The following is a 20,373-nucleotide window of genomic DNA, read 5'->3' as shown; positions in this document are numbered from 1 at the left end:
CTTGGAAAAATGCTAAATTCCATTACCAGGGAATGTTGTGATAATCGGGGTAAAAATGTCCCTGAATTGTGAGTGGAGCTATGAGAAGTGAGCAACATTAATACTCCCTGCCTTAAGCAGGAATAGTGGGGGGTGGCCCTGACCCACCCCTGAGAAGTCTAACTGCATTATTTCCACAAATCATGGACCCTGAGCTGCTCTGGGCCCTAAGCTACTGTTTAGTCTGATTATGCCTAGCATCGTGGATGGGCAGCTTCTCAACTCAGGGGAAGGGAAGGGACCTAGGGGGAGGGGCAGAGTGGGGGTGGGAAGAGTTGGAGTAGGGAGGCGGAGTGGGGGCAGGATCTCAGGGGAGGGGGCGGGGCCGGGATAGGGCACTTGCTGGCAAAACCAAAAGTTAGCACCTATGGCCTCTCCCCATCCCCCACCCAGGCAGGGACTTATCCCGTGTCCTGGCAGGTGGCTGGGGTGGGGTTGAAAGGCACTGCCAGGGGACCTTGTGCATGTCTCTTCCTCGCTGGTGTCTCTATCCCTGGCTGGTCACTTTGCCCATGTGCTGGGAGCTCTGAGCTGCTCCCCATGGAGGGAGAGCAGGAGAAACCAGCCTCTGGTGACTGGGGGTCTGGGCACAGCTGGGCCCTTGCGGGAGAGGCTCAGGGGTCTATGAGCTGGGCTGGAGCCTGTCCGGTGTCACTCTGTGTGTCCGGTCCCTACCCCTGCCCCTCCCCGCAGCTCCTGCTCCCCCGGCCATCCCCTGGGCGGGCTCCAACTGTGGGCTGGGACTCTTGCCAACTTTCGGACAGAACGAAACCGAACACCCTTGCCCCACCCCTTCTCCGAGGTCCCCCCCACTCACTCCATCCTCCCCCCATCGCTCGCTTTCCCCCACCCTCACTCACACGCTAATTTTAACCGGGCTAGGGAGGGTCCCTTTTCGACTGGGTGTTTGGTTGAAAACTGGACACGTGGCAACCGTAAGTGCCAAGGTGCTGCACTCCCCCGACCCGCCCCAGCTGTGTCTGGCCGCAGCCCCCCAGGGGTGGGTGCGGGGTTGGTGTGATCCCTGCCCCGCTGGGAGGGGCTGTGTCTGGGCCCCCGGGGCTTTGGTGGGGTGTGTCAGGGCAGGGCAGAGCAGAGAAGGTGCCTCGGGTCACAGGGCTCCCTGGACGGGGGAGCACCCGGCCTCCCCCCACCTGGCCCCCTGGCCCGGCCCGGCTGTCGGAAGACGCCTGCCCCGTTCATCTCCATGGGCGCTCTGCCTAGGGTGACCATATTTCCTCAAAGGGCAAACGGGACACCCCCTGGGGCTAGCCCGAGGCCCCCCCACCCTATCGCTCAGAGCTGGCCTGAGCCCTGCACTCCCCCAACCCAGGTCTGGCGTCAGCCCGTCCCCCACCCCCACCCCCATGCCTCCCATGCGGGCTGGTCCGACCCGCACCCGGGTCACTCACCGAGGCTGCAGCCCCGGATCCGGACACGGGGTCACGGAGCCGGAGGGTTGGAGACCGGACCCGCCCTCATTATTTGTGTGAATTTGTAGCTGAATTGACGGGGCCGAGCCCCCCCCCGGGCCTCCCCGCGCTTCAAAACTGAAAGTACCAAAGTAGCTGGAAGTGAAAGTAATGGTCCGTGGCCCGGGCTGGGTGGGGCGGAGCAAATTGCTCTGAAAGTCCCAGCCCCCCCCCCCCCCAGGGCTCGGAGCTGTCGGGGTTGGGCCTGGCGGGGGCAGTTCGGAGGGGGAGCCAGTGTCGGGGTGTCAATGCCCCCCCCCCCCGCTGTTCCTGCCCCCCAGGGATCGCTGGGCTCTCAGTAATTCCCCCGCCCAGCCCCGTCCCCACAGCCCTGTCCGGCGGGGGAAACGAAGCAGCAGCAGCGAAAAGCACCAGCCAGGTCACCCCCCCGCCCCGCCCCGGGGGGAGGCGGAATGAGGAAGGACAATGAGGCGTCTTTGTGGCACCTCAGAGACTAACAGATTGCGAGGTGAGGTGGGTTTTAGCTTCTGCTCAAATAAATGTGTTAGTCTCTAAGGTGCCACCAGGGTTGTTTCTGCTGATACAGACTAACCCGGCTGCCCCTCTGAAACCTGTCAGAATGGGGAAGGGGGCCGATGCTGCGGGGGGAGGGGAGCTGAAATCCGGAGTGACTGAGTGGGACCGGGGTGGGAAGCAGGAGCGGATCAAGGGGGAGGGGCAGAGGGGGGGTGACTCAGGAACTGCCGGGCTGTAGCTGGCTCGGCTCCTGCAGGCGCTCAGGGGGGCAGAGCCGGGGCGGGGGGGTCAGGGAGGGCAGCAGCAGCTCTGGGACTCGCAGCGCCCCCCGCCCCCCCCCGGGAGCAGAGCTGGGGCGAGGAGGGGCCGTTGGTGCAAAGTCACTTTCCTGCCCGGCCCCGGCCCTTTCCCCGGGTCTCTCCCCTCCGCTGCAGGCTCCCGCTCAGGGGCTGGTGTCGGCAGAGCCCGGGGCTGCCCCAGGGGCTGGTTCCAGCCCCCGGCGTGTGTCCCCCCCGCGGGAGCGCCATGGCCAAGTCTGAGGGTCGGTGAAAGCTGCGGGGGGCTCAGGGCTGGGGCTGGAGGCTGCGGGAAGCGGCGGGTCCGTCCCTGTTACGCTGTCACCAGCAGCCCTGGACCCTGACCCAACGGGCTGGATTTTTATAAATCACATGAGTTCCCCTCCCGCCAGCCCTGCTCCTTCCGGAACAGGGAGCAGGCCGGGGAGCAGAGCCCAGTTCTGGGGCCGTGTCCTTGTTGCTCAGCACAGATGCTCCCAGCCACCAACACCCTCTGCAACGCCCCCCCCCCATCTCCCCAGCAGCCCTTAGTCACAGCAGCACCCCCTGATGTGTGAAATGGGAGGGTTTGCAGGGTCAGGCCCTCGTTGGCTCTCATATATTATTGCTCCATATTTCATACAGGGGAAGGCGGGATCCAGGAAGGGGGTCTGATCGGAGGGGGTGGGGGAGGGGGCGAGACTTCAGCACTGAAGCCCAGGTGGGGAAAGGGCTGAGATCCAGGCAGCTGAAGCTGGCCAGTGTGTCAGGAACTGCTTCACATCGGAATTTGCTACCAGGAGCCAAAACCGAAACTCGCATGAAGACTGGAGCCTAAGCCCTGGTCTACACTACGAGTTTTGGTAGAATTTAGCAGTGTTACATTGATTTAACCCTGCACCCATCCACACAATGAAGCCATTTTTGTCGACTTAATGGGCTCTTAAAATCGATTTCTGTACTCCTCCCCGATGAGGAGATTAGCGCTGAAATCGACATCGCCGGGTCGAATTTGGGTTAGTGTGGATGCAATTCGATGGTATTGGCCTCCGGGAGCTATCCCACAGTGCTCCATTGTGACCGCTCTGGAGAGCACTCTGAACTCGGATGCACTGGCTAGGTAGACAGGAAAAGCTCCACGAACTTTTGAATTTCATTTCCTGTTTGGCCAGTGTGCCGAGCTCATCAGCAGAAGTGACGATGGAGTCCCAGAATCGCAAAAGAGCTCCAGCATGGACCGAACGGGAGGTACTGGATCTGATCGCTGTATGGGGAGAAGAATCCATGCAGGCAGAACTCCATCCAAAAGACGAAATGCCAATATATTTGAAAAAAATCTCCTAGGGCATGAAAGACAGAGGCTATCACAGGGACCTGCAGCAGTGCTGCGTGAAACTTAAGGAGCTTAGGCAAGCCGACCAAAAAACCCAAGAGGCAAACACCCACTCGGGGTCAGAGCCCCAGACATGCCGCTTCTATGATGAGCGGCATGCCATTCTAGGGGGTGCCCTTACCACTGCCCCACCCCTGTACATGGACTCCTGCAAGGAGGGAGTCTCACGCAACAGGGATGAGCATTTTGGGGACGAGGAAGATGAGGAGGAGGGAGAGGCTGAAGATACCGCACACCAGGCAAGCGGAGAAACTTCTCCCCGACAGCCAGGAACTGTTTATCACCCTGGATCCAATACCCTCCCAACCGTCCCAACCCGGGCTCCCAGATCTTGAAGGCGGAGAAGGCAGCTCTGGTGAGTGTACCTTTGTAAATATAATTCACGGTTTAAAAGCAAGCGTTTTTAATGATTAATTTTCCCTTAAGACTTGGGATGCATTCGCGGCCAGTACAGCTACTGGAAAAGTCTGTTAACGTGTCTGGGGATGGAGCGGAAATCCTCCAGGGACATCTCAATGAAGCTGTCCTGGAGGTACTCCCAAAGCCTTTGCAAAAGGTTTCTGGGGAGGGCAGCCTTGTTGCATCCTGTATAGTAGGACACTTTACCATGGCAGGTCAGTAGCAAGTAGTCTGGAATCATTGCATAAGAAAGCATGGCAGCGTGTGGTCCCGGTGTTTGCTGGCATTCAAGCAACATCCGTTCTTTATCTCTCTGTGTTATCCTCAGGAGAGTGATATCATTCATGGTCACCTGGTTGAAATAGGGGAATTTTATTCAGGGGATATTCAGAGGTGGCCATTCCTGTTGGGCCATTTGCCTGTGGCTGAAAAGAAATCATTCCCGCTGTTAGCCACGCGGTGAGGGGAGGGGTGAAGCCATCATCCCAGAGAATTGGGTGTAGGGGGGGTTTAGTTGGGCTTGTGCTGCACGTTAACCCGAAAACATCAGCCCCTCCTTTTAAATGGCCAATGTGTCTTTTTCAATTTTAATCTCCCTTTTTTTCCTCTGGCAGCTGCAAATGTTTCAACGCTGCCACTATCATCTCCGTCCCAGAGGCTAGCGCAGATAAGCGATAAGGCGAAAAAAACGCACTCACAATGAAATGTTCTCTGAGCTTATGCTGTCCTCCCAAACTGAAAGAGGCCAGCAGAATGCGTGGAGGCAGACAGAGGAATCCTATTGCAGCAAAGCCATCCACTATGACCTGCACATTTCCCAGGGTCACTACCCTTGATAGCAGCAGCTCAGTGATTGCATTGACTACTTGGATCACGGCAGCCCCCACAGTAGTTTTACCCACACCAAATTGATTCCCGACTCACCGATAGCTATCTGGTGTTGCAAGCTTCCAGAGGGCTATCGCCACTTGCTTCTCAACTGTGAGGGTTGCTTTCATCTTGGTATTCTTGCACATCAGGGCAGGGGAAAGCAAGTCACAAAGTTCCATGAAAGTGCCCTTATGCATGCGAAAGTTTCGCAGCCACTGGGAATCATCCCAGACCTGCAACACTATGTGGTCTCACCAGTCTGTGTTTGTTTCACGGGCCCAGAATCGGCGTTCCATGGCATGAGGCTGCCCCATTGCCACCAGGATGTCCAAATTGCCGGGGCCCGTGCTTTGAGAGAAGTCTGTGTCCATGTCCTCATCACTCTCATCACCGCGCTGCCGTCGCCTCCTCGCCTGCTTTTGCAGGTTCTGGTTTTTCATATACTGCAGGATAATGCGCAAGGTGTTTACAATGCTCATAATTGCCACGGTGATCTGAGCGGGATCCATGCCTGCCATGGTATGGCGTCTGCAGGAGAGCAGAGTGGCAGCGGAAGTGGTCGTTCAGTGACAATGGTTTGCAGACCTACTGCACCGTCTGCTGCCAGGACACAACAGCTGAGCAGGCTGCACGCTAGCCGTGTTATGGTGAGACAAGAGCAGCCGAGCAGAGTTGCAGCGGAAGTGGCCCTGTGGGACCACCAGGAGAGCAGAGTGGCAGCGGAAGCGGTGGCTGACAACCTGCGAGGTGGATTAATGAGAGCAGGAGAGCAGAGTTGCAGCGGAAGCGGGAGCCCATGAGAGACAACAGGGAGAAATTTGCTATCAAGACAAGAGCTGGAGAGCAGAGTGGCAGCGGAAGCGGTGGTTCGATGACGACAGTTAGCAGTGCAACTGCACCGTCTGCTGAAAGCAGTATGGCGCCCGCACAGAAAAAAGGGGTGAAACGATTGTCTGCCGTTGCTTTCACGGAGGGAGGGGCGACTGACGACATGTACCCAAAACCACCCGCCAGAATGTTTTTGCCCCATCAGGCATGGGAGCTTAACTCAGAATTCCAATGGGCGGCGGAGACTGCGGGAACTGTGGGATAGCTACCCACAGTGCAACGCTCCGGAAGTCGACTCTAGCCTCGGTACTGTGGACGCACTCCGCGCACTTAATGCGCTTAGTGGGGACACACACAATCGACTGTATACAATCGCTTTCTAAAAATCGACTTCTATAAATTCGACCTAATTTCATAGTGTGGACATACCCTCACTTTAAAGCAAAGTGAAAGCTGAGATCCCGGAGAACACGGCAGGTGCTTCGCAGGAGAAGTGCCAGCACTTTCCGGCTGTCCCTGAGCCCTGTCAGTGAGCACAGAGGCTTGGGCCTGATCTTAACGTGACACTTCGGTCTCCCTGGCTTCTTTGCTGCCGGGCTGTAGCTGCGCTGCTGAAGCCCCTGTAGTGTAGACACGGCCTGCGAGTTCCTGGGGCAGAGAAGCAGCTCAATGAACAAGGGACTTGAAGCAGAAATTTGGGACAGTTCAGGCCAAACTGAGGGTGTCAGTGAGTCTGGCCCCTGTGGGGAGGGAATTCAGGCCATTTCCCTCCCTTCCTTCTGCAACCCTGCACAGGGCCCTAACATCAGCCCATGTCCTCCCCTCTCTCCTGGGGTGACTTTTGTCGTTCAGTTGTAAGTGTAGCCTAAGCTACAGCCCTGAGCTCTGCCTTGCCCGCAGTGAGGGCACTCTGCAGGCAGGCCGTACAGCGCAGGCTGGCACTGCGTGATGGCACAGCTGAGATTCAATTCCATGCAGAGAACGACATTAAAAAAAAGTTCCGGTGGCGAAGTCAAGCATGTAAACACTGTGAAATGCCAGAATTAAGGTGCCTGAACAGCCAGATCACCAGTATCAAGAGTCGACAGCTCAGGTTAGAGCATCATAGGCAGGATTTTTAGTGCAGTCACAGTAGCTTTATTTCTCTGTGGGCTCCATGGGAGTGTTGACATTGACTTAGACAGAAGCAAGATCAAGCCCTATATAGGCAACCTGGGGGCTTGGAGCCAACTGCTAGAAAGGTCCAGGTGCTGCACCTTGGTTTCTGCTGCATTGTTTTCCCAGAAGCCACTGGTGTCCAGACTTTTTGGCTTACTCTGACAAGCTACAGTTGATCTCATTTTGAAGGTACAGCCTGAGTGTCTCCGTTTTGATGGCACAGTCTGGGGACACACATTGTCAGGCTGTAGGAGGATTCGGGTTTTATCTTTGACCCCTGCCCCTCGTAGTTTATGCAGCTGTAGCCATGGATCTCAGCATGCTCAGAGCTGCACACCTCAGGGGGGCATGGGAAGGAAATGGCTTGTGGACGTTCCCCTCTGGGAGCCCCATGACCCGCTCCTGGGGGCACGCAGATCCCAGAGCTCTTCGGCTTGGTTGGAGGAATTTATGGTGTCTGCCATGACTCGGAAAGCTGCACATCTCTTCAGATACCCACTAAGAGCATCCCGACTGCAAACAGCAAGCGTTGCTGATGTCTGGCTCACAGGCCAGAGAGCCCATCTAGTGGGTTGTAAAGAATGAGACATGGGAGGAGCACAGACATGAGGAGAAGTTCATACCAGGGTGGTTTGAGCAGGGGTTCACGGGCGCACTGACACCCACAAAAACCCTGCAGTGGTCTCTTCTGTCCCACAGGGCTGGGCCTGGCTCCCTGCTGTGGGTGTTGTGACCTGGGGGTTCTGACTACTTGCAGCAACACCTTCCACCTCTGCACTGTGACCCTAAACCCAGCCTGATGGAAAGGGGCAATGGGGGGAGCGGCTGTAGAGTGAGCCTGTCCCACACTCAGCCTGCAATGGGGAGTCAGGCACAGCCCCATGGGACAGGACACAGCACTGCAGGATGAGTGTGGGCTGGGCTCACTCTCCAGCCCCCTGCCCTCTGGCCTCCCCTTGGCATTTGGCGGGGATTGGGGCTGCGGTGCTGAGGCAGCAGGTGCTGCTGTGGCTGGTCTATGCCCCCTCAGTGGGCTGAGGAGGAGGAGGAAGGGGCAGTGGCAGGGAAGAGCAACCCATTGAATCGGGAGGCTCCCTCCACCACTGGCTCACACAGACAAATGTTTCCCTGGGACTCCACAGCTCCAAACTGATGGGGGTCCTTTAACTTCCTCGATACACGCTGTGCAAGCAGAAGGGGGGGGGGTGTGACTCCACGTTCTCCAACCTACTTCAAGCCGCTGCTTGATACGGGATCCTCGCAGGGAGCAGGGCCGGCACTCCCCAGTGGGGCTGGCCAGAGTCTGACTCCGAGCTCTTCAGCTGTAAGACTCAGAACTGACCCATGCAGAATTTGCACTTTCAGAAGTGGGACAAAGAGCTAAAGTGAGGTACCCTCATTACAAACAAAGGAGGCTTCAAATTGCAAGTGAGATGGAATCTGCCCCTTGGTGAATCCGAGGTGCTCTCGACCTTCAGCTCCTTAGTGCCAGATGGTGACCAGCCACTGCAAAGGGGTGAAGAGTGGAGGGAAGGTTTCAGAGCCTTTCCCACCACGTGACACCTTCTGTGCAGGGGCCAGTCACACGAGCGTTCCTGGTGCTCAGGCAAGCACACAAGCTGAAACCCCATGGCAGTGGGGAGGACTTGGGGCCACAGCAATTGTTGCACTGCAGAGCTGGCCGGCCATGATGGCGGTGGGTGGGAGGGGGGGCACACTGCAGCATCTCAGACACTTCTGTGACTGGGGGAGATCCAGGAGGCAATATCTCCTGCAGCCCCTTGGGCTGGTGCGGCTGTGCACCACCCCCAGGACAGCCATTGATTCACTGCTACTGTTGTCTCTTAGTGCGCCCAAGAGGACTCCAGCCTTAGGAAGAGGGCACCAGGGAATCCAGGGTTATTTCAGATCATTCAAGAGAGCTGGAGCTGAATGAAAGAAGTCTCTGTCATATCCCTGCTTAAAGATTTTATTATTTCCCTTTCATTTTCTCTTATTACAGAGCTAATTTTTCTTGGAAACTAGCTGTGATCACATGAAAGACCTGACAGAAACCATTTCTGGTTCTGTGAGTTGAGTTTGCCACAATTAAAACTGAAATCACCACCTGCCATCTGGGAATGGGATAAGCCGTGAACATTAGACTTTCAAGTAATAAAGCAGAGAAGTTTTACCATTAAAGTCACTCTTATCAGTTCCAGTTGCATTGCTCACTATTTACTTGCTGACATTTTCATTTCTACGGTGAAACAGGTGAATTTACTTAGCTGGTCCTTTTCCCAGAAATACCAATGCAAACTAGACAGAACTGGTCTCTAAGATTGCAGGCAATAGGATACCCTAAAGGCTACATGGCATTGTGGTTGTTACAGGCCAGCCCACTGAGCCGTTGTACAGTCACTCATCTGTTGTGAGTGAACTGAATTACTGGGTCTCCTATACTTCTGAGCCAATTGGCTCTGGGCAGAGTCTAGTCACTATATCCAGCCCTGGGACTCTAGGGCTCACTCCTGGGCTCAGACCATTTATCTACTGTCCTCCCTTAGGATGTGGGGGATCTGTCAGCAGCTTCCTAAGACTCTGAAACCAGCGTTTGAGCCCCTCTAGCCTCCACGTCACTTACACACACACCCTCAGAACTCCCCCTAGGCTGTGGGCACCCCGGACTTATACGTTAACCATTTCAGAAACAATGTGGAGGGGAAGCAAGGCACACAGGCTTAGCAAAGGAATTTCTTAACCACGGAGTCTTTATTCATAAAGCACAGTTGAGTAATATAACCAGTCCAGAGATGCGCCCTCCTGTAGTCTGAGTTCACCCCTTCTTGTACGTCTGTGGTTTGTCAGTGTTTCAGGCTGGCCAATGTTGCCCCTGCCCTCCTTCTCCTTCTTTCATGTGGCAATGGTCAGCCCCCTTGCAGAGAAGACCCCCCACCCCTGAATAGGGCCATTGTGTCTGTGCAATGTGCTTGATCTGCCCACCAGGGCCATCCTTAGGATTTATGGGCCCTATGCAATATTATTAAACTGGTGCCCCTAAACCGGCACATTCGGCTCTGTGAATACGGCCCCGGCCTTCTGCCTTGGAAGGAGACTGCCGCGTGCACTGGGTGTGCAGGACCAGACCCGCTCTTGCCTGCTGTCCCGGTCATAGGCGCGGACTCCTGGGCTGGAGCATTCACAGGGAATTTTAGTGGGTGTGGAGCACCCACCAGCGCAAAGCTCCCCTCTTCTGCCTCCCTTCCCCAACACCTCTTGCGTGCTGGCAGCCCCACACTTACCAACTCCTTCCCCCCCCCCCAATGTTTCCAGAGCACCGTGAACAGCTGATTCACATGTTCAAGCTCTGTGAGGGAGGGGGGAGGAGGCGGGGCGGGGGTGGAGCAGGGGCAAGGGTTTGGGGGAAGGAGTGGAGGGGGGCGGGGCCTGGAGTGGAGTGGGGGGGTCAAGCATCCCCTGGCAAGATGAGAAGTCAGCCCCTATGGTCCTAGTGGTGCCCCAAATTTTCAGGTGCCCTACACAGCCGCGTATGCTGCATATGCCTAAGGATGGCCCTGCTCCCCACTGGTCAATCTGTGTACTTCCTAACAGCCACTCATGCTTGTCCCCCAGCTTCTGTATAGAAATTCTTCTACTCCATAGAGATGGGTCAGTAGCTTTGAGTCATTCAAAGTTGATGGCCCCAGACTGCAGCCTTGATTGATCTCAGCGATGGTCCTTCAATGCAGTATCAAATGGCTTTCCCAGGCAGGGTAGCCTTCAGGAAGGCAGCACTATAAACTGCCCCAGGAAAGTCCAAACTAGTAGAGTTTGAAAGTTAACCCTTCAGCACACAGTGATCTTTCTGTAGTTAATAAATCAGTTTTATATTTTTTCTAAAACAGTGTGTTTTGGTTGAAGTGCTTGGGAAATCTCAGGTCAGTTTACAAAGGCTAGTTAGTGTGTGTCCTGTCCACATCAAGGGGGGACGGACTGGGTGAAATGAACTGACACTGGCCAGGCTTCTGTGCAAGATGGTAAAGTTCTGGGGTGCAAGGCTGAGGAGCTGCGTCAATCAGCTGGAGCCTCTCTATTGTTGGTTCATGAGTTGCTCGCAAAAGCATTCGTGTAACTCGGTTGGGTGAGTCCCTGCCGGTGGATGGCAGAGTAAGGGCAGCACCTGCCAGAGCTTTGTAGCTTCTCATCGGCATCACGGTGTGAGGGGCAGCTCAGGTTGGTGGGACAGAGGGCTCAGCAGTCTCATAGTCTGGGGACCCCATCACAGTGATTAACACGCCCATCTGAGTGGTGGGAGACACAGGGTTCAAATACTTCCTGGTAGGGAGGTGGGACTGAATTTGGTTCCCCATATTCCAGTGCAGTGCTTTAACCACTGGGATAGACGTGATAAGGTGGGCACCACTATCTCTTCCATTGGACAACTGCTTGAACGGGACCCAATCTGGTAGGCATGCTGGGAGGATCAGGCCCCATATGTGAAATTGGCAGCTGAATGCCAATCTTCCCTGGTCCATGACTCACTTGGGGGCTTAGGTGGGAGATAGGCATCTCACGCTCCTAGAATGGGGCAGCAGTGTACACGGCCAGAGGCAGAAACACAGGTGCCAAGGGAACTTGTACCCTGAAAACAGGACATGCATCTTCCCCTTTCTGAACCCCAGCGCCTGCACCCTGTCCCTGATTTCGCCCATTTGCCCCTCTCCTTCCCTCCCTCGTGCTCCCTGTTTCACTCTCCTCTGGACTCCTTTTGGCTCCTACACAAATTCTGCCCATCCCACCCCTCTCATTTTCCTGTGTTAGCCCCCTTTTATTGCAGGAAGCAGATTTTTGTCTCAAATGAGGGCAGAGTGAGGGCAGTGGCTTCAGGGGATGATTTATTATTATTATTCAAAGACTTTTATTCAATTAATCTTGAAAAGACTTTGGATTCTTAAAGGTTCAATCGTGATCATAGGTGCTTCTCAGCTTCTAGGACAGTGATGGAGTCATAACAGAGGATTCCTCTTAGGGTGTGCATGGGAGGGCTGCTCCCTGGACAATGACAGACCACATATAGCAAGGGAGGGAGATAGAGCCTGCATCTGCACTGCCAGATTCTGTTTCCTACTGGTCCCTTGATGTTCAAGCCCCCACCCCCCACTATCCCGGGGTCCCACATTCTTACAAGGAACCCCTTGGGTTAGATGTTAACAGATGTTTTGCTGTGTGTGTGTTCCCTTCGTATGCTGCCCCAGCCTTGTGCAGACAGCTAGCATGGCAGATGTTGAGCGAACCACCCAATGACCACAAATTCCGTTAAGGGACGAAGGAACCAGGCTAGGTTTATTGTCGACAAAGCACGGTAATAGCACCTGGCAGCCTCTATGAGGATACTATGACTTGTATGCCCACCACTATGGATGCAGCTCAGTAAGTGGCGGGACTTTCCACTGCCACCTAGGCCGGCCAAAGATACTCCCTCTGAGACACAGCTTTATACAGTACCGGATTTACCATAGCGCCGGGCCCAAGCTCAGAAGGGGCCCCATGACATTTACTTCCTCCCCTCTCACAGCGCTGCAGAAGCCGAACCTCAGAGCAGCAGGTATCTAGCATGGGAGCTGAGAACCCACGGGGCCCTGGGAACTGTAGTTGCTTGGCCAGCTCCCTGCCAATAGAGCCGGCCCTGGAGCAGGGAAGGAACTACATTTCCCAGCTATCCCTTGGCAGCTATCAACAGGTACGGGAGGGCGGAAGCTGAGACCCCATGCACTGCAGCTGATTGTGAATGGAGAGCTGGCTGCTAGAAGGGGGTGGCACTTTGAATGGGGTACAAGTATGCCCAAGGAGTCAAAGGCTTTTGGCCCAGATATCACTTCCCCAGACTGGATTAGCGATGCTTGTGTGACCTCGCCTGGCAGCCCCCAAAGAAGGAACTGGGTGGACTAAATGGACAGTGCACCTCTCCATCAGAAGCCTAGCAGGGGAGGTATGTGGATCCCACCAGGAGAAGTTAAAATGAAAAGGAAGGGAGGGGAGGCTCTACTAGAAGACCTGGGCAGCTTTAGATACAGCAAAGGAGGATTTCTACGTCTGAGCCATGAAAGCAGAAATTGACTTTTCCTTTCCAGATTCATCTAATAGCGAGAAAAGTAATCTTGCACATGCTTTCCAGATTTGAACACCCTCAAAATTCAGGACTGCTCAAGCTCAATTTTGGCCGCTGTTACTTCATTTCTCCCAAATCAAACATGCTGATCCACTGTAATTTGCTGTAGGAAAAGTAGGATAAAATTGAGCAACAAATGCTGGGGTCTTCCCAGTGCTAACTAGGACTGGAGTTGCTATTTTCGACAGCCATTGCCATTTTTCTTAGTTTTATTTGTTTAAAAAGAAGACCGTGATATTGCATTGGCAAATTCCGCACAGAAATGAAGAGTGGAAGAAAAGAATAACAAAGGCACCTCAACTTTTCCTCATTTATGTAGGACAGTATATGGATCAGCTATCCTCCAGTCACACAAGCTGAAAATTGTTCCACTTGACTGCAGTTCTGCAACCACGCGGGAACCCGTCCTTTCTGTGTTCTGGACATATCCAGAATTCCTGCTGAATTCAGAAGTCCTTGCTTTTGTGACCACATGGGCTGATATTTTCAGCCCTGGTAAGCGAAGTAGGTTTACACTTAGTAATTGGGCGGGAGGCCTCTCAGAAAAAGTTAAGTGGTGTTAGGAGGTGTTGCTTATTCACTAGGTCACGTGAGACCTTCCTGTTACAATAGTAAACCAGTGCAGCACAGAATGCACCTTGCTCCTGGAGTCTAGAACGGGGTCCTTTGCTTCTATACACAGCCCATTAAAGACAATGAAAAGACTCCCACTCACTTCAACAGGCTTTGGACAGAACTGGTTATACACAGGGTCACTCCACTGTCTTCACAGGGTCCTGGTCCCACAGTGGAGGGGGGCCCTGTGAGTTTGTTGCAGAGCTGCTGCTCAGGGATGGGAACCTCCTGGCACCCCAGTCTCCAAAATCATTCAGGCTGCACTTTCTGCATGACTATGTGCTAGCTGAGGGCTGCGTGGGAATTGGTGGCCTCTGCTGCAGGTGATGGGCATCTCAGTTCCTTAAAGCCATGGCCCAGAGGAGGGAAGCGCCTAACTCCAGAGTCTGCAGCTGCCTAGGGCCAGCGCTGAGGATTTAGAGTCCATAGTGCAGCCATTGCAAGGTTCAAGCATGCTCAGCCTTGGAATTGCCACCCCTCCCTTGCTAGCAGCTGCAGCTATCTAAGGCTGACCTCTGGCGATTGGCCCCATAGCTGTAGCCAGAGAAGCTGCAGGTGGCTCTGTGACTACTGGGGGCCATTAAGCTAGGAGCGGATAAAGAAACTGAAGTTAACCTCAAGGAGCAGAGGTCACCTGTAGGAAAGGAATGTCCAGGGGAGCAGGGAAAGAGGAAGCAGATCAGGCTTGCAGGGGAGAATAGCTCCAGCCCAGCTGGCTAGGGAGCATGTCCAAGGTAGAAGGGAAACAAGCATGGGGCGAAGTGGTGGTGGCCAGGCAGTAGACTAGCATGTAGATGGGAGCAGAGGGAGAAAGGCTGGTGACTTGAGGTTCCCAGGGGCTAAGTCCTCACTTTGGGGAAATGATGTTTGCAAGTGGCTTCCTCAAAAGGCAGGATGGGAGCTGAGGGAGGGATTTGTCAGAATTGATCAGGTATCTGCTGGCTGTGAAACTTTATTGAGTTGAGCCCAGAACCACACACAGTGACTGGTGACATGGGGTGGTCCTGCAGACATGGCGATAGAAGGTCTGAATGAGGAAGGAGTCAAGGAGCTACATCTGTGGGGAGTTTCCCCTGATCACTATGAAAGTTCTGCTCACTGTGGACACCGGTAAACCCACCTGGGGACAGCTCAGTGAGAAGAACTGGGGGCTGAGGGAGCTGTGTATGGCAATGCAGATAGCCAGGTAGAGGTGTGTGATCAAAATGGAAAACGTCTCTGAGATTCAGCGCCGGCTGCCTGTCACAGGGCGTACTAGGGCAGCAAGGGCACTGCAGAGCAGGCCCACACTGGGAGCCCACGACGACGACATGGGGGCCCACAAATATGTTTGGCGCCAGGGCCCACAAGAGGTTAATCCAGCCCTGTCTTTATACCCCAACACAAACACGTTAGTGCGGCCCCCTGACGTCGCCTTGTACATGTTGGTTCAATTAAAATATTGATTGTATATTGTGATCCTGACCTTAGCTTTTAGGAGAGATCAGGGTGTTCCTGTTGTCCTTGAGGAATGTTTTTGTACCATTCTTGATGTCCGAATGTTTTGGCACTACTTGACATCGGGATGTGTTTGCGTGAGTGCTCTGTGACTAGCACTTCTTAGTCGGATTCTGTGAACAGCTTCTGCCTCCTCTCAGGCCTCGAATACAAGGGCTTATGTCTCGGGATCTCTTCTTACTGCAGGGTGTAAGCGAGCAGTGCGTGGGCAGGAACCCCTCAAATGACCAGAGTCATCACAAAGGAGATATTTCCTATTTTCAGAGGTAGAAACAGTGTATAATCCAGAGGCGCCAACTTTTGGTTTTCCCAGGAGGTGCTCCATCCCTGCTCCGCCCCCAGGCCCCGTTCCCGCTACATCCCCTCCCCCAAGGCCGCACCCTTTCTCCCCATCTTCCCACCCCCACTTTGCCCCTCCCCCAAGGCCTTGCCCTCACTCTGCCTCTTCCCATCCATGCTCTGCCCCCTCCCCGAGGCCGCTCCCACCCGCCGCTTGCTGATCTCTGCCCTCCCCCAAGCCCCTACCAGAGCCCCCCAAACTGGTAAGCAGCATTTTTTCCCCATGACAACTGAGACAGAGCTATCCTAAAACCTGCTGGCCAGCCTGAAGTAGCCTTGAGAAAATGCCTGAGGGGACATTGTAGCTGAACGTAAGGTCTAAGGCAGGAGCATTCGTCACTGGGAGGTGTTGTAGGCTAAGGGTTAGAAAATTACTCTGTGCAACATGTGCCTTAATAAGAGCTGTGAAATATCAGTTACAGAAGAAAAAGTTGAAAAATGAGCCAGCACGACATTAGTTGCTGGGTTTTCTTCAGCTTGACCCTGCTCTGATTGAAAAGTTAACACAATCACAAGATAATTTTTTCTCGATAGTATAAGGTTGTTCCCAATTAAATGCTGACCTGTAAAAGTGGCCTGACTTAAGGGAAAAATCCCCTCCCACGGCGCTGGGACGATTATACCTGTTGAATTCCTTGAGCTCTGTAGAACACAATCATCCGACAGAGAGGAGAAGTTTTCCTTACAGATGTAGATTTTAGACGTCTCCTTTGGATTGTTTATAACCTGATGGGTCTCAGCCTTGGACGTTTGGTCCTTTCAAGAAATGCTGGTCCACATTCAGCACACTGGACTATGTTGAATAACAGCAAAGTAGTAAATTCTGATGGGAAGCAGATTCTGATCCAGAGGAATTGCCTGTGAGCAGCAGCCCAGCGCCTCTGTTCTGCCCTCTGCCTGCAACACCCAGCCTGGGAGGGGGGAGAGGGGACCACACTGCAACCCTCCAGGGTCCAGGCTGGGGAATGGGGGTGAAGGACAAACACACACTGGGGGTGGCAGGGGGAGTTCAGACATCAAACGACTGAAGAACACAATATAAATCTTAAAACAGAACAAACCATGATGTTGGGCTAATTTCCATGATTTCTTTTGGGGCAGGGCAGAAGCTGACTCATGAAAAGCCCCACAGGGGCCACTGAAACAGGGGAGCAACTTTGGCTCAATCTCAGGACTTCAACAGCCTGTGCCAAGGTCTGCACCAGCCCCTGCAGCCACTGAACAGGGGAGTCCCAAACTGCCTCTCCTCTCTCCCTTTGCCAGCACAAGAGTGAATCTGGCCCATTGAACCAACCAGCTCCTGCCTCAGTTTCCACATCTCTAAAATAATGTTATTTGTATTCCTATTACCATCTATGGAGGACGGGGACCCCATTGTGCTGAGCTCTGCACAAACACTGAGTAAATAGCCTCAAAGAGCTCACGGTATAGAGCCCTGATCCTGCCAGGAGTCAAAGTTTCAATCACATCAAAGGATCCAATGTGTATAAAGCTACTTTGCACTGGAGTCTTGGCAGGTTCTGGATCTAGGTTAGGAGAAGCTACAATGGGAGGATGAGAGAAACAAACTGGGGGTGGAGGGGCAGGGGAGGATGAGGTAACAGGAAATCTCTCCTACAGAGGGTCTTTCTTAAGATGGCTGTGAGGTTTAGTAGCTGAATGAAAAAGGATATAGAAGTGCAAAGGGCTCAGATTAATTTGCATCTGGCTTCATGTGGATGGACTACAAACTACACCAATATTCAACAATACACCAATATTCCACATGAGGATGGGCTACAAGCTGTCAGGAACAGTATCCCTGATGAGGCCACAGCACACCTGGTGGCTGAGCTTTGTGACTTTGTCCTCACCCACAACCATTTCAGATTTGGGGACAACTTATACCTTCAAGTCAGTGGCACTGCTATGGGTACCCGCATGGCCCCACAGCATGCCAACATTTTAATGGCTGACTTAGAACAACGCTTCCTCAGCTCTCATCCCCTAGTCCCCCTCCTCTGCTTGGTTACATTGATGATATCTTCATCATATGGAACCACAGGAAGGAGGCCCTTGCAGAATTCCACCTGGATTTCAACAATTTCCACCCCACCAACAACCTCAGCCTGGACCAGTCCACACAAGAGATCCACTTTCTGGACACTACAGTGCAAATAAGTGATGGTCTCATAAACACGACCCTATACCAGAAACCTTTTGACTGCTATACTTACCTATATGCCTCCAGCTTCCATCCAGGACACATCACACAATCCATTTGTGACGTGTTGGATCACAGAAACACTCTTGGGAGCTGCCACCTGATGTGCCAAGACTACTTCTGCCCCTGCTTTCCTGCCCTAGGAACATAGGACTTCAGTGCCCTGCCTGGTTTGAGCCAGACCCGCTAGCCTGCTGCAAACCCAGATCCAGGTCTGAACCATGTCTCCTAACAGCTGTAGGCTTAACTGAAAGCATCTTACAGAAGTGTTCCTGTCTTTGACACCCAGATACCCAACTCCCAATGGGGTCCAAACCATAAATAAATCTGTATTACCCTGTATAAAGCTTAAACTCATAAATTCTTAGCCCTCTATAACACTGATAGAGAGATATGCACAGCTGTTTGCCCCCCCGCCCCAGCCTGCTCGTCCCAGGTAGTAATACATACTCTAGGTTAATTACTAAGTAAAAAGTGATTTTATTAAATCAGAATGTAGGATTTAAGTGGTTCCAAGTAGTAACAGACAGAACAAAGTGAACTAAACTAGCTGACTCTATAAATAGAGACAAACCATGATCTGAGCAGAGTCAAACCAGCTGAGCAGCGAACAGCACAGCAGCAAACAGAAGGAGTTTGCCTTGGAGTTCGCCTGGGGAGAGCCCACTGAGGCTTACATCTTGCCGGATTCTCTGAGTAATTACTACAACTCCTGAGGAAGCTCGTAGAAGGAAGGTAATATGGATGGGGAGTGTTCAGCTGTTGTGACCTGCACTGGATGTGCTATGTTTGTCTTTCTTCCACAGGACAGAAGCGACTTTGTCTGTACAAAGTGCAAGCTGGTCTCCATACTGGAAGAGCAGGTTCAAGGTCTGGAGCAACAGGTATCGACCCTGAGGAGCATAAGAGAAACTGAAGATTTCCTGGACAGACGTCAGGATATGCTTCTACAGACACAACGTTCTGAAGATTCAGAGCAGGCTGCTCATCGGGGACAGGAGGACGGTGAAGAAATTTGGCAGCATGTGACCTCCAGAAGGAAAAAGGGGAACATCCATGTACCAGCAACGCAGATACAGGTAAACAACCGTTTTCATGTTCTCTCCACAGGTACTAATGCAGAGAGTGGACCAGATGATACGTCTGAGGGAAGGGAGCAGAAGGAGACTCCGCCGATTGGAAGGCATGAGATGCACTTTTCTAGGGTTGGGGGTTCCACGACCACTGCTCCCAAGAGAAGGAGGTGGGTGGTGGTGGTCGGGGACTCTCTCCTCAGGGGGACTGAGTCATCTATCTGCCGCCCCGACCGGGAAAACCGAGAAGTCTGCTGCTTGCCAGGAGCTAAGATTTGCGATGTGACGGAGAGACTGCCGAGACTCATCAAGCCCTCGGATCGCTACCCCTTCCTGCTTCTCCACGTGGGCACCAATGATACTGCCAAGAATGACCTTGAGTGGATCACTGCACACTATGTGGCTCTGGGAAGAAGGATAAAGGAGTTTGAGGCACAAGTGGTCTTCTCGTCCATCCTCCCCGTGGAAGGAAAAGGCCTGGGTAGAGACCGTCGAATCATGAAAGTCAGAGAATGGCTACACAGGTGGTGTCGGAGAGAAGGCTTTGGATTCTTTGACCATGGGACGGTGTTCCAAGAAGGAGGAGTGCTAGGCAGAGACGGGCTCCACCTAACGAAGAGAGGGAAGAGCATCTTCGCAAGCAGGCTGGCTAACCTAGTGAGGAGGGCTTTAAACTAGGTTCACCGGGGGAAGGAGACCAAAGCCCTGAGGTAAGTGGGGAAGTGGGATACCAGGAGGAAGCACGAGCAGGAGCGTGTGAGAGTGGAGGGTTCCTGCCTCAGACCGAGAAAGAGGGGCGATCAGCGGGTTATCTCAAGTGCCTATACACAAATGCACGAAGCCTGGGAAACAAGCAGGGAGAACTGGAAGTCCTGGCAAAGTCAAGGAATTATGATGTGATTGGAATAACAGAGACTTGGTGGGATAACTCACATGACTGGAGTACTGTCATGGATGGATATAAGCTGTTCAGGAAGGACAGACAGGGTAGAAAAGGTGGGGGAGTTGCACTGTATGTAAGAGAGCAGTATGACTGCTCAGAGCTCAAGTATGAAACTGCAGAAAAACCTGAGAGTCTCTGGATTAAGTTTAGAAGTGTGAGCAACAAGGGTGATGTCGTGGTGGGAGTCTACTATAGACCACCGGACCAGGGGGATGAGGTGGACGAGGCTTTCTTCCGACAACTCGCAGAAGTTACTAGATCGCAAGCCCTGGTTCTCATGGGAGACTTCAATCACCCTGATATCTGCTGGGAGAGCAATACAGCGGTGTACAGACAATCCAGGAAGTTTTTGGAAAATGTAGGGGACAATTTCCTGGTGCAAGTGCTGGAGGAACCAACTAGGGGCAGAGCTCTTCTTGACCTGCTGCTCACAAACCGGGAAGAATTAGTAGGGGAAGCAAAAGTGGATGGGAACCTGGGAGGCAGTGACCATGAGATGGTCGAGTTCAGGATCCTGACACAGGGAAGAAAGGAGAGCAGCAGAAAGCGGACCCTGGACTTCAGAAAAGCAGACTTTGACTCCCTCAGGGAACTGATGGGCAAGATCCCCTGGGAGAATAACATGAGGGGGAAAGGAGTCCAGG

General features: G+C 53.4%; 2 protein-coding genes across 6 annotated transcripts in view; one reads left to right on the top strand and one right to left on the bottom strand.

Moving 5' to 3' along the window:
- Positions 1-20,373, bottom strand: part of LOC125621599 (butyrophilin subfamily 1 member A1) — a 655,591-nt gene that overhangs the window by 42,106 nt on the left and 593,112 nt on the right. The window contains exon 1 of one of the 5 annotated variants that reach the window (XM_075119821.1): positions 1,452-1,657. The exons of 3 other annotated variants lie outside the window; for them this stretch is intronic. The gene's annotated coding sequence lies outside the window, so the exon portion shown is untranslated. Of the gene's footprint in view, positions 1-1,451; positions 1,658-20,373 lie in introns of those variants that run through there. One more of the 5 variants, XM_075119819.1, reaches the window with a different exon arrangement.
- On the top strand, positions 3,889-19,881 carry LOC142069262 (uncharacterized). Its single transcript, XM_075119876.1, has 2 exons — positions 3,889-4,011; positions 18,520-19,881. Exon 2 carries the CDS (start codon positions 18,655-18,657, stop codon positions 19,462-19,464), a length of 810 nt encoding a protein of 269 aa, XP_074975977.1. The 5' UTR covers positions 3,889-4,011; positions 18,520-18,654; the 3' UTR covers positions 19,465-19,881.

Source organism: Caretta caretta, chromosome 14 (genome assembly GCF_965140235.1).
Source record: "Caretta caretta isolate rCarCar2 chromosome 14, rCarCar1.hap1, whole genome shotgun sequence".
Taxonomy (NCBI): domain Eukaryota; kingdom Metazoa; phylum Chordata; order Testudines; family Cheloniidae; genus Caretta; species Caretta caretta.
The sequence above is the reverse complement of the archived record's forward strand: the minus strand, read 5'-3'. Positions and strand labels throughout refer to the sequence as shown.

Coding starts and splice junctions, on each gene's coding strand:
- LOC142069262 (XM_075119876.1), top strand. CDS start 18,655: ATGCTTCTACAGACACAACGTTCTGAAGATTCAGAGCAGGCTGCTCAT.